General features: G+C 19.3%; 5 protein-coding genes across 5 annotated transcripts; 4 read left to right on the top strand and 1 right to left on the bottom strand.

The window, feature by feature from the left end:
• Positions 1 to 399: 399 nt before the first annotated feature.
• PRSY57_1339600 (RNA lariat debranching enzyme, putative) lies at positions 400 to 2151 on the top strand (the record flags this gene model as incomplete). Its single annotated transcript, XM_012909323.2, has 1 exon — positions 400 to 2151. One exon carries the CDS (start codon positions 400 to 402, stop codon positions 2149 to 2151), a length of 1752 nt encoding a protein of 583 aa, XP_012764777.2.
• Positions 2152 to 3264: 1113 nt separating this feature from the next.
• On the top strand, positions 3265 to 6837 carry PRSY57_1339500 (hypothetical protein; the record flags this gene model as incomplete). The annotated part of the gene is made up of 1 exon (XM_012909322.2): positions 3265 to 6837. One exon carries the CDS (start codon positions 3265 to 3267, stop codon positions 6835 to 6837), a length of 3573 nt encoding a protein of 1190 aa, XP_012764776.2.
• A 1219-nt stretch (positions 6838 to 8056) lies between these two features.
• PRSY57_1339400 (hypothetical protein) lies at positions 8057 to 9351 on the top strand (the record flags this gene model as incomplete). The annotated part of the gene is made up of 2 exons (XM_012909321.2): positions 8057 to 8182; positions 8302 to 9351. The coding sequence occupies 2 exons, from the start codon at positions 8057 to 8059 to the stop codon at positions 9349 to 9351; spliced, it is 1176 nt and encodes a 391-aa protein (XP_012764775.2).
• Positions 9352 to 9924: 573 nt separating this feature from the next.
• Positions 9925 to 12813, bottom strand: PRSY57_1339300 (nucleolar complex protein 2, putative; the record flags this gene model as incomplete). The annotated part of the gene is made up of 1 exon (XM_012909320.2): positions 9925 to 12813. The coding sequence occupies one exon, from the start codon at positions 12811 to 12813 to the stop codon at positions 9925 to 9927; it is 2889 nt and encodes a 962-aa protein (XP_012764774.2).
• A 1321-nt stretch (positions 12814 to 14134) lies between these two features.
• Positions 14135 to 14311, top strand: PRSY57_1339200 (hypothetical protein; the record flags this gene model as incomplete). Its single annotated transcript, XM_012909319.2, has 1 exon — positions 14135 to 14311. The coding sequence occupies one exon, from the start codon at positions 14135 to 14137 to the stop codon at positions 14309 to 14311; it is 177 nt and encodes a 58-aa protein (XP_012764773.1).
• Positions 14312 to 14603: the final 292 nt, after the last annotated feature.

Below are 14603 nucleotides of genomic sequence, written 5' to 3'. Positions count from 1 at the left end.
TTATACAAATTAAGATTGTATACTTTTCTAGAATTTTTTATAATATTTTTTTTATTCTTAATCATTTCATTTTCTTTACTTCCTATATCTTTCACACCCTCATCACCAAATTCTAATACATTTTTATCTTCATTTTTTTTGTTTTATGGTCAATTTAGAAATATTTAAACATATTCAAAAAGAGAATTCTCAAAATAAATTTTAAGGAATATTCATAAAAAATGGTTTCCTATTATTTTTGTATATAATTAGATTATATAATAATATATATGTTTTTGAAATTATAACTTTAAATATATAAATATAAATAAATACATATATATATATATATATATATATATATATATATATATATATATACCTTTGGTTAGATTTTTAAAAACCTCGTTGCTACACAAAATGTTTATTGCTGTTGTGGGTTGTACTCACGGAGAATTAGATTTAATATACTCGACTCTCGAAAAAATAGAAGAAGAAAATAAAATAAAGGTTGACCTTTTAATTTGTTGTGGTGATTTTCAAAGTGTACGATATAATGTTGATAATGAGTGTTTGAATGTTCCTGCGAAATATAAAAAAGAACAGAATGATTTCGTAGATTATTTTATAGGCAAAAAGAAGGCGAAGATCTTAACTATATTTGTAGGAGGAAACCATGAGGCCATGAATGTTTTGAAACAGTTGTATTATGGTGGGTGGGTTGCTCCTAATATATATTATTTAGGATACTCTAATGTTCATAATATTAATAATTTCAGAATATGTAGTTTAAGCGGTATATATAAAAAATATAGTTTTTTTAAAAAATATTATGAATCCTATCCTTATACAGATATTACAAAGGTTAGCGCATATCATATAAGAAAATATGAAATAGAAAAATTAAAATTATTAAAAAATAACGTTGATATTGTTGTAACACATGATTGGCCAAATAATATTGAAAAACATGGAGATGTACATGACTTATTAAGAAGAAAATATCATTTTCAATCTGACGTATATAATAATACATTAGGTAATCCTCATACAGAAATATTATTAAATAAATTAAAACCTTATTTCTGGTTTGCATCACATTTACATGTAAAATATTCGGCGTTGTATATCCATAATGATCAGAAACAATATACCAGATTTCTTTCTCTAGATAAGGCTCAAGAATATAAACATTTTATACAAATTTTAAATATTGTTAAAAAAAAAGATTCTTCTATACATTTAAATTTTGATCATGTTCCTAAGGTGTTGTTACCAGAACCAGGTAGCAAAATGGACTTTCAAAAAGATGCACAGCCTAATCATGATTTGGAGAATTGTCCTAATACCAAAACAAATTCATTCAACAATAATGATGATCATAAGGATGATCATAATGATGATTCTATTAATTTAGATTATGATCATGAAAAGGCGTTATACGAACTAGACAGAAATATGCAACTGGATCAGGAAAAAAATGTCGACAAAAATGTTGACAAAAATGTTGACAAAAGTGGAGATAAAAATGTGTGCAATAAAGATGCATCATTAGAAGATAAAAATCAACATAATAATAATAATAATAATAATAATGATGATGATGATGATGATGTAGATATACAAGCTCATACATTAACAAACGTTGCTGATCAAAATAATAACTCTGTTCCGACAAATTTAAAAGAAAATGAGGAAGTATCTTTAAATGATCAAAATGAGAATAAAGATGAAGAATCTAGCCAAGATGAAAATATATCAGATGAAAAAAAAAAAAAATTTTATTTATGTTATGATATAGAATGGCTAGCTATACTAAAAGCAAATCATCACCTCATTTCTGCCTCATGTGATAAGGATTATAATTTAGAAACACTAACATATCCAACAAAAGAAGATTTCGATTTTGTAGAAAATAAACTTAAAGAGTTAGATAATAAAATAACAATAAAAGGTAAAGATTATTATTGTGTAAATGGTTATAATACGCCAAACTATAAAAACCTCCAAGAACAAAGACAGTTATTTTTAAAACGTTTCGAATTAGAGGAGTTAAGTATATACACAGAGTCAGAGTTGAATTTTTTTGCTGAAGAAATGAAAACATTGGAAAAAATGAATACTGATATTCATAATGAGGAGGATAAGAATGAATGTAGTATAGAAGCATAGAGAAATAAAAAGATAATGCCCATGAAAAAATATGATGTATCATAATTTATATATATATATATATATATATTTATTTATTTATTTATATATTTACATGTTTATATTTTTATATATTTATATATTTACATGTTTATATTTATATATTTACATGTTTTATTTTTGTTTTTTTTTTTTAATTATGTATATATTAATATATATTTGTTTTCTTATTTTTTTGGTTAGTGCATCAAGTGAATTGTTGTACTTTACATTGTTTTTATTTAACTTTTTAATTAAAAATTAATACATACATGTTGATATATTTTCGCACATATAGAAATTATATATATATTTGGATATATATATGTCTGAATAACTGTATGTTTATTTTGTATATATATATATATATATATATATATATGTAATATACATATTAGTGTGTATGATATGTACAAATATTTTTTTAATGAAAGGTCCAATAATGTTTAAATGTACAAGTAGGAGGTTAATTATTTTCTTTTATTCTTCATTATAGCGGTGCTTTCATAAATATATTAATATATATAAGTCTATTTTACTAAGTGTTGTAATTACAGAGAAATAAAAAAATAAAAAAAATAAAAAAAATAAAAAAAATAAAGAAAATAAAAAAATTATTAAACATATATATATGTTATATATATATATATATATATATATATATATATATATTTATATTTATTTATATTGAACAGTCATGGTTTTTGAATGATATTGTAAAATATAGAATGATTTGTGTCCCCATGTATAGATCTCACATTGTGTGTAAATACGTATATATTATATTATATATATATATTTATTTATTTATATTTATATTTATATTCATCTATCTATCGACATTTGTACAATTATATTCTTTCTATACTAATCATACCTTTATAGCGAATTTTTAATTACCACCGTAGTATTATATATATTTATATTTTTTTCTCTTTTATTCCTTTGAGGAATAAACCTTTTTATAAACAAAATAATAAACTACCTTATTCATTATATTATTACAAACCTACGAAATTTATACAAATACTTGTAAAACGTACTAAAAATATATAGGGGTAAAAAAAAAAAATTAAAATATACCTTATTTGAAAAATGTGCGAAAAAAGCCAAAAGAGCGAAAATTCACCTGAACAAAATGGAGATAATGTAGAACTGTTCAGGAAGAAAAATATAGAAGTAACATGTATTACAAATAATACAACAAAAAAATATATAAAAAAGAAAACGAATAAACATCATTTGTATAATAATAAAGAAAAACATATAAATAATGAAGAGAGTAAAATATTATCTGTTCAAAAGAAACAAAAACAAAAAAAAAACAAAAAAAATGTATACATATTCGACTATATAAAATATTATGAGAGAGTAAGGAAATGGAAGGAAAAAAGGTATGGATATGATTATGAAAAGAAAAAAACAATAACAAGACAAGAAAAAGAGTTACCACATCATACAAAAAATCATCATCAAAAAAAGAAAAACAAAATAGTACAAAGAAATGATATAAATAAAAATATAACTATCGATAAAAATTATATAGGATCAAATGATCAAATTATTACATGTGCAGAAGGTTACAAGGACGTTGTAAATTGTGTGGAGCAATACAAACATGTTGAAAAAAATAATAAAAATGAAAATAAAATATATCAACATAGTTATAATATTAATAATGAACATTATCTGAATAATTACACACCACATATAAAACCACCAAATAGAAATAATAATAATAATAATAATAATAATAATATGAGAGGCGCACCCATTATAAATAATATATATAATAATTTGAATAATATAGATATTTTAAAATCTAGCGAAACTATATTATTACAAGATCAAAATAAAATAAACTTTTCAAATAAAACAATTATAAGTAGTTTTCAAGATATGGAATCGTTTCAAAATTTAAATTGTGAAGACGATGAAGATAAATATAATGATATGGATATTATTCCTATGTCGAATGACACACATATACATCATCCATTGATGATAAATAACTTAACACATTTTTGTAATAAATATAATTTTGTTTCGTTAAAAAACAAAATGATTTTTTATCCATATAATTATGAGAATAATAAATACAAACGATTTAGTTTTCCATATTTTAGGTTTAGATCCATAGGTAGAAATGGGACAATTGAAAAAACAAAAAGTGATGAATATAAAAAAAATAAAGAGAAAAAAAAAAGTAAAGATATGGATTACTTTAAAAACCAATATGATGAAAAACACTTTGATTTAAAAAAGACGTTTGTTAATAATTATTTGGACGAAAATAAAATCAAGGAATATCATAAAAAGAAAACTAATTTATTAAAAAAAAAATTTATTAAAACAAGTATTTATAAGGAACGAATAGATATAAAAAAATTAGAAAATAATTTTTTTCAAAATAACTCTATTGAATATCGAGATAATATAAATACACCTACATTACAAATTGTAAATAATTATGGTTCGAAGGATCTAAATATGGAGCATATCAATAATCCTACCTACAATAATTTAAAACATGTACAACATATCCAACAAAAAATAAATAAAGATAATAATATATATAAAATGGAACATTTAAACAAAATGAATGATTCATATAATTACACTCATACGTACCATCATAATAAAAATGATAATTTAATAAACAATGCAGGAAATTATACTTATGAATGTATTACCCCCACTTTTATTATCTCAAAGAATAAAAATAAAAAAATAAAAAATATAAAAAAAATAAAAAATATAAAAAATATAAAAAAAATCAAAAAAATAAAAAATAAAATCAGTAATAATAATAATAATTATTATTATTATAACAAAGTTAACAGAAATATATATATAAATAAAAAAAAAACGTCACAATATTTTAAAAATTTTAAATTCAAAGGAAAAAACTTAAAATATAGGTCTTATAATAAAATATTCAAAAATGTTAACCTAGATATTCATAAATATAAAAGAAATATATATGAACATAAAAAGAACAAAAATAATAAAAAGACAAATAACAAAATTAAGCGTTTGTCTACAACACCATCTATTTTCCCATTAAAAAATAAAAAGAAATATAATTTTTCTTATGACATATACAAACAAGTAGATTTACAAAATAATCTTTTAAATATTAATAAACATAAAAAATTACTACATATTGATGAAAAAGATGTTACAAAAAATTTTGATATTTTCTTATGTCTTTTTATGAAATATGAAAAAAATGAATCTCAACTTTTAGCATTAATACATGATGAAGATTTGACAAAATATTCCTATTTTTATCAAACATACATCAGACCAATATTAGATAGTTATAAAAAATGTAAATGGGAAAAAATAAAAAATTCAAATATAAATGAACAAAGAAAAAAGGAAAGAAATTATTATACAAATTATAATAATATCACCCTAAACAAAATAGTTCTTCAAATTTTTATTCCTTCAATTAAAAAAAATTATCTCAAATATTTAAATATATTATATTATAAAAATACCAACATATTAGATATACACACATCTGAAGAATTATTAAAAGAAATTATAAAAATAGATAAACAAATAAATAATACAAGGAGAAAATCTCATGAGAATAATACAAATTGTGTATCGCTTATATCTAATAATAATTATGAAAAAAAAATAAAATTAATACCCAAACCTCAGTGGGCTAATAAATATAATTTAAAGGTATTATTAAAAAGGCAAGAGCACTTTAATCCTTTTACGATATTTGGAACAAGTGTAAAAGAAGTCAACTTAGAAGAAATATTTACATTAGATGTATACAATAATTATATAACTAATGATGATAGATATAAAAATAAAATATTATATGAATTATATGTTGGTAATTATATACATAATTTGTATGAAAAAATAACGTATGATGAATGGAATGATGTTTTAGATATTCTTAAAAAACACTGGAATAATTTTATTACTCTAGAATGTAATATGATATTAGATCCTTTATTATTAGAAGAAATTTTATGGTATATTGATAATAATAAAATGTATAAGGATAAAAGTAAAGATATGTATACTTATGAAAATTGTTTTTGTCCAACTCCTGATCCAAAAAAAGAAATAAATTTTAATGATTTTAAGAATTTTTCAAAATCTATGTCGAATAAATATACATTTCAAAAAATAAACAAATTTAAGAAATATTCCTTAAATGAAGAATCCATATATAAAGATGATCATTTGCTTTTTAAATATGATGATGTGTATTCAAGGTCGGGTGTATCATCTAATCCAAAAAAAAAAAAGAAAAAAAAAAGCAATAATCATAATAATATTAGAGAATATGATACGATAGATAATAATTATACGTATAATATAAATTGTAATAATTTTACAAATAATAAACACACGCTGGAAAAACAAAATATGCTTCTTCATATACCTAGACCTTCAAGTGCAATATACTACGATATAAATTTTTTCCAAAACAAAGTTAAGAAAAATATATTTACAAAAAAATCCAAATGTGAAAATACTTCATATTGGAATATGTTACATTATAATAATTATTCATTACGTCGTTCGAAATCAAAAAAATGGATATCTCAAAATTATTTTGACAATTTTTTTTCCAATTATTATCTCTACAATTTTGGAACAATTGAAGGAACATATAATTACACCATATAAAAATGAAATTAAAAAATATGTATCTTTTGTACAAAATATAACGAATTTTTTTTTTTTTTTTTTTACATTTAATAACCATTTTTTCTATAGTGAACACCTTGATATTATAATATATATATATATATATATGTATATATTTATTTATTTATATATTATGTTGAAATATAAAATTATTTTTGTGGACATGATAATATATTAATCACATACATAATTAAACCTTCTATATATTATAACTACATTGATGTCAAAATGATATTATTTTACCTTTATTGTTTTATTATTTTATTTTATTATTATTTTATTATTTTATTTTATTATTATTTTATTATTTTTTTTTTTTTTTTGCTTGTAGAAATATATATTAAATAATATTTTCTTCTCTTCACAATAATAGTTAAATAGATACATAACCTATGTTTATACCTCGTTCCTTCATGTCTAAATATATTTTATATTATAATATGAGATAAAAGTTTCTCTCACATTTTTATACTCTTTCTAAATTATTCTTAATAATAAATTTAATAAATTTTTTGTTCTTTTAGGTGGGAATATATTTTTACCTTACCTGTTCATGTAAAAATAGCCAAAATAAAAATATATATATATATATATATATTATATCTTTTAAGCGTATGTAATAGTTTCATTTTTTTTTTTTTTTTTTTTTTTTTTGAAAGGCCTAGCTTAAAATGTAAACCCATAATTTAATATTCTGACTATTCAGGTAAAAAAAGTGGCTTAAATATAAAAAAACATTATTAACAGTTCATACTGTTATAAAATGTACGCACATACACACACATAAATAGATACGTAAATTTTTTATTTCTTAGAACTTTTAATATGTACAACCATATGAATACAATGATTATTTTATAATTTTAAAAAATTACAATTTTTATTTTTAATATTTATTTTTAATTTTTCTTTTCTTTCTTTTTTTTTTTTTTTTTGTTTTTTCCTACATTATATATTTTATTGTCATTTTGTTTATATATAAATTAATATTTTTTTTCATTTATTTAAAAAATAAAGAAAATAACATTTGGTGATGTCGTTGTAAAACTTATAAGACTGTTCATAAAATTTATACGTTCCTTTTAAAAATATATATATATATATATATATATATTTTCTTTTTTTGTTGTACATTAAATATATTATTATTTTATTGCTTTATTGTTTTTCTTTTAAAAAACATTTTGGTAAAATTTCCATGTATTTTTCTGAGTCATATCAAAAAATAGCTGGGAGAAAAAATTATGAGAAGAGTGCCTTAGATAGTGTTTCATCACAAGGTATTTATGACAACATAAAAAATAATATCTATAATATTGATAAAGTAAAAAACAAATAGGAAATAAAAAATAAAGCAAAAAACAACTAACAAATAAATATATACATATATATATATATATATACATATATTCTACTTTATTCTATTGTATTATATTTTTGTAGACAGATTATAATATATTGAATCATTATAATTATAAGGAGGACCAGACAAGTACCAATTTGTCAAAAAATAAGCAGAAGGATCACTTTTTTATTCGTTCTAATAATATTAATAATAATATTAATAATAATAATAATAATATTAATAATAATAATAATAATAAGGGGAAGGATATGTGTGTAACGTCTCCATATGATAAAAACTTATTATATTATATAAATAATAAAAACTTAGGAATATATAAAAATAGTTGTGATCATCCCACAGTTCATAATATACTGAAAAATAATAAAAGTAATATAGAAATTCATCAATACATTCCTTCTTTAACATCTAGTATTTTTGATTTATTGTATGTTAATTCTAATAAAATAGAAAAAAATATATACCCACAACAAAACAATAATAAAAAAATGAGTCAGTCCCAAAAATACAATGAGTATATCCCGATGAATGGATTTAGATCTATCTATCATAATAATAACATGAATAATGGAAATGGATATTACACAAACACTTTCAATAAGCAGCATTCAAACTTATATACTCACCAAAATAATATGTATGGTAGAAATAATCTAATGTTTGACGAAGACAGTATTCCTTATGGTATGTATGATCAATCTAATATTACTGGAACGAATACGATGACATGTGGAAAAAATATTCCATGTGATCAAAGAATAATGTATAGATATAATACTATGGAAGGTGTTGGACCTTGTCATAATATTTATCCTATGATTAATAATAGGATGAATTATAGCGCACCATTATCTTTACCACAATATAATCCAAATATTAGAAATTATTTAACACATGAAGGATATCCCTCACAATATTATGATCATAATAGTAACATATATAATAGAAATAAGAGAGTTATAAAACAATCATATGATGCAGATAATATCGATAATGAAAAAATTCATAAAAGGGAACTTAGTAGAAAAAATATATCAAAAATAAAAAAGGGGGATATCGATATTAATATTGAAACATCCTCTTCCGACAAGAGGGGAGTTGTTATAGACCTAAACATAGGTGTATAAATATATAAACAAATAAATGAATATGTATATATGTGTATAAATAAATAAGCCCATACACATATATATATATATATATATATATATATATATATACATACATATATTTTTTTGTGTTATGCATCCTTTAAAAAGTAACATCTTTTACATTTTTTATTTTTCTTATTTTTTTTCAATATATTTATTGTGTTCACACGTTTTATTTTGTATCCTATAATATATAATAAGGTAATAATTTGTAAGAAAAAAAAAAAAAAAAAAAAAAGAAAAAAAGAATTTTGATTATTCGCAAGAATTTAACTATAAGGTGTATATATATATATATATAAATTTAATTATGTTAATTTTTAATTATTTTATTGTTTTAACAAATAAAGTGAAAAAATATGAAATTGAATATGTACTGATAAATATGTATGGTCAGGATTTGAATATGAATATATATATATGAACAAGAATAAAAAGAGTGAATTTTTTTATATAAAAATAATAAGGTTCAAAAATATAAAATAAAACTAATCTGACACATATATATATATATATATATATATATATATATATATATATATTTGTCCCTTATTGTTCATCACTTGACATGGAAAAATCCTCAACATTGTCTTCAGTGGGTAATTTTGTAGATTGATTCATATTTTTATTTTTGTTTTTATTTTTGTTTTTATTTTTATTTTTCTTCTTTTTGTTAATGTGATGATTAGTTTGGTTGTCTTCTTTTAGATTTTCTTTTTGTGCTTTTCTTTTTCGATTTTTGTTTTTGAAATTTTTGATTTCTTTGTTATTATGATTTGTGTCTTGATCCTTGGAATCGTGATGAAAACCATATGCGTCGTCATTTTGGTTGTTTTGATTTTTAATATGTTGTAGACCACTTAATTTTGCTTTAATTTTATTAAGATAACTATTTTCATAATTATCTAGAACGATTTGTCTTTGTGTGTAGAGGGGTAGGTTGTCTTTTTGAAAAAACATGAACTGATCATAAATATTGTAAATATTAATATTTTTCCTTTTGTTTAAGATAATTTGTATGGAATTTTTTGCATGTGTTAATAAGTTTTTGATTTTATTTTTGAATGTTTGTATTTGACATTCTGCATAATATTTTTTAAAATAGGATTCAATAGCAACAAAGAATTCTGGGAAAGAGATATGGCATACCATAAGACCAAGATAGTCATATAATACAATATGTATTTTATCATATATTTGATGCGATATTTGAAAGTCACATAAGAGGGCTTCATTTATTTGTAAGGATGTATTAATATCAAAATTTTCTATTTCATTTCTAATATTTTGATTCTTTGTTATAGTTCTTATATGTTTATAAGACTTTAGTCCATTAATAATACATGATATATATGAAAATAATGGGATATATTTTTTTTGATGTTCCATAGTACGTATTAATAAGGTAATTAATTGTAAGTTTATAGGTATATATTTCATATGGTTTATTTTAGATTTTAATATAGATATAATTAAGATAGTTACGCCATATATAAGATTATGTAGATTATCATATATCTTAATAATTTTTGTTAACAATTTAATTAATAACATCATATAACTACTATGTATATGAAAATTTTTTAAATGTAAAATTCCTTTACTTTTGTTATTTTCATGATTCAAATATTTCTTTTCTTTTTTATTATTTTCATCTGTATGTTTCTTTTTATTTTTTTCAAGTGTAAATGTTTTATTATTTTGTTCTCTAATTTTCTGAATAATAATTTGTATATATCTGAATACAATAGTATAAGCAACATCATGTGATAAATAGGTAAATAATTCTAAAAGACAATTTTCTTTAAAGTTTCTATGATTTATATGAAGAATATCATTATAAAATAAACCATAATGTAAAATATATGATTGAAAAAAATTCTGATATATTTGATAAATAATTCTTTCCATATTATAAGTTTTTTTAATATCTTCTTCTTCTTTTTTATCCTTTGATATATTACATAAATTCATAAATATTATTTTCTTCCTCTCATTATATAATTGAAATATATTCTGAATTAATATATAAAGAAAAAAATATATATCACTATTAGTTGACACTACAAATAATTTACATATCTTTTTTAAAAATATTTTCCCATAATTCAATATTACAACCCATCTTAATATTTCTTTTTTCTTCAATATTTTTAATATACCTGTATATATATCATTATTCTTCATTTTTTTCAGGTTTTGGCCCAAATTATTGAAAAAGTAAATAATCAGAGGTTTGTATTTTTTTATATGTTTATAATTCAGCATATTATTCAGATCATAAATATCATCTTGCATATTATTACGATGGTTATTTCGATTTTTACCTACATTATTATTCCCATATTTACAAACCTCCCCATAATTATTACTATCATTGTTATTATTATTATTATTGTTATTATTGTTATTATTATTATTATTATTGTTATTATTATTATAATTATTATTATTATTATCATTATTATTATTATCATTATTATTATCATTATTATTATCATCATCATTATCATCATCATCATTATTATTATTATCATTCATCTTGTTTTTTTTCTTCTTCCCCTTCTCTTCTTCATCTATAAATATTTCATTACTTTTTATTTTCTCAATATCCAACACACACATTTTTAAATTTCCCTCATTCATTACATTATAAAACATGGTGTCTATGTTATACAACACATTAAATACAACAAAAAAACTGGTATCTAAATTCATTGCATATTTTTTCTTATTTTTATTTATTTTCTTATTTTTGTTTTTCTTTTTTTGCTTTTTCTTGTTAATTATTTTATCATTTCCTTCGCTATCATCACTTTTTTCTATTAAAGGCATTTCATCGTTTTTTAATTCATCTTCAATAAAAAAATCAAGAGCATCTCTATACATAGATAATATTTTTATAACCTTATTTAATCTAGTTTTCTTATTCATAGATTGTAAAAAGGAATCTACATATTCTATGTTAATATATTTAAGTTTATTACCATTTTCATCATTTGTCATGATACATTCTTCCATTTTTTTTAAACTGTCATCTGAACTTGCATCATCTATGCAATTCTCTTTAAAAAAATTTTCCAGACTTTCAGAATCATCATCATAAGGAGAATCAAGGTTATTTTGTATCGAGGTCTCATCGAGTTCGGTGTGGGTATTTCTATTTACTTTATTATCTTCTTTATTAACTTTTTCTTTATCTTTTTTTTTATCTTTTTTATTAACTTTTTCTTTATCTTTTTTATTAACTTTTTCTTTATCTTTTTTTTTATCTTCTTTATTAACTTTTTTTTTATCTTTTTTATTAACTTTTTTTTTATCTTCTTTATTAACTTTTTTTTTCTCTTTTTTTTTATCTTTCTTCTTTTTGACCTTTTTTTCTACTTTTGTTTCCTCTTCATTTTCGTCCATATTATGCCCTTCCACAATTTCGCTCATATTTAATACAATAAAAAAAATAAAATAAATGAATTATACATATAAAGTATAATATATAAAATGTATATTATTATGTGGATAATACTTTTTTAAAGAAATGTTGAAATGACAAATGTTTTCTTTATTAATATATTATATATATAATAAGCGACGTTATTTTATTTTATTTATTTTATTTTATTTATTTTATTTTATTATTATTCTTGTTTTTTTTTAGAGTCCCAAGTTATGGAAAAAAAAAAAAGAACAAAATAAAAACAAAATATAAATATAAAAATAAATATAAAAATAAATATAAATATAAAAATAAATTGATATTATATTATAAATATATAATGTAATTTTTTTATATATTATCAACGTCATGTAAATCATTCCATTTTTTTTTTTTTTTTTTCTTAAATTATATTTCTTTATTTAATTATAGCACAAAGGTGTTTTTCTTATAAATATGTTTCTATATTAGGCTTGCATAAAAAAAAAGAAAAAAAGAAAAAAAGAAAAAAAAAAAAAATTGTATGAATGAAAAATTTTACCTTACATAATAAAAGTAGTGATATAATTATATACATGTATTATTTATATATCATATATATATTTATATGTATATATTGTATATTTATATATTATTATATTTAATTTTACTATAATTCTTTTTAAGCACTGAAATATTCACTATATAAAATAAATATATATATAATATAATATATGTATATATTATATATATATATCATATATATTATTATATAAAGGATATATATATTTTATTGTAATAAAAATAACAAAATTATACTTTTATAATAATACAATATTATAATAATATATCTTATTTGTATTTTTATCATTTAAAAAAAAAAATATATATAAATAATTAATATTAAGGCATTAAATATTTGAACCATCTTTTTATTTTATTATTTATTTTTTTTTTTTTTTTTGTGATCCTTATATTTATAAATAAACAATTGTATAAATTAAAAAATATATTTATAATATTTTGTTATATTTTGGTTATTATAATATAATGAGGAATCATAATTTATATATTAGTTCCCCCATATTGTTTTTAAAAAATATAAAAAAAAAATATATATATATATATATATTTATTTATTTATTTATTTATATGTTTATAATATAGTATAAATATTTTTAAGATGTTATGTATGAGCTTGTGAAATTGTGTAATATAAAAGAGAATATATATATATATATATATATATATATATATATATATATATATATATATATAATATATATATATTTATATATGTACACAGGGGGGTTCTTCATTTAGTAATATATAGGATAAAAAAAAAAAATGATAATAATTATTATTATTTTACTTCTATTATTATATCATATATGGAATAAGAACAAGAATTACATTATTAATTTTTATTACGTAAATTCATTTATATGTTTTAATAAAACAAAAAAATGTAGAGACGTAAAAAAAGAATTAGGAGAATACCATAAATATTACAGTGATAATTAATTTTGATTTCATAATATATTATTACATGGATGTTTTATTTGATTTTTTCTGCGACTTCATAAAATTATTTAATTATATGTATATATGTTTATAAATTTATTTATATAATAATTATTTTATTTTATTTAACTTTATTTTTTTTTTTTTTTGTTTGAAATGAAGTACAAAATATTTATTATTGAATTGTATATTTTTACATATTTGTCTAGATCATAAAAGTATTTAGAAATATATATTTTTTTTTTCTTTATTCCTTTTTTTTTTTTTTTTTTTTTTTTTTTTTTTTTTTTTT

This window comes from Plasmodium reichenowi, chromosome 13, assembly GCF_001601855.1.
Source record: "Plasmodium reichenowi strain SY57 chromosome 13, whole genome shotgun sequence".
In the NCBI taxonomy this organism is placed as follows: Eukaryota; Apicomplexa; class Aconoidasida; order Haemosporida; family Plasmodiidae; genus Plasmodium; species Plasmodium reichenowi.
This window is presented reverse-complemented; position numbering and strand designations above follow the sequence as displayed.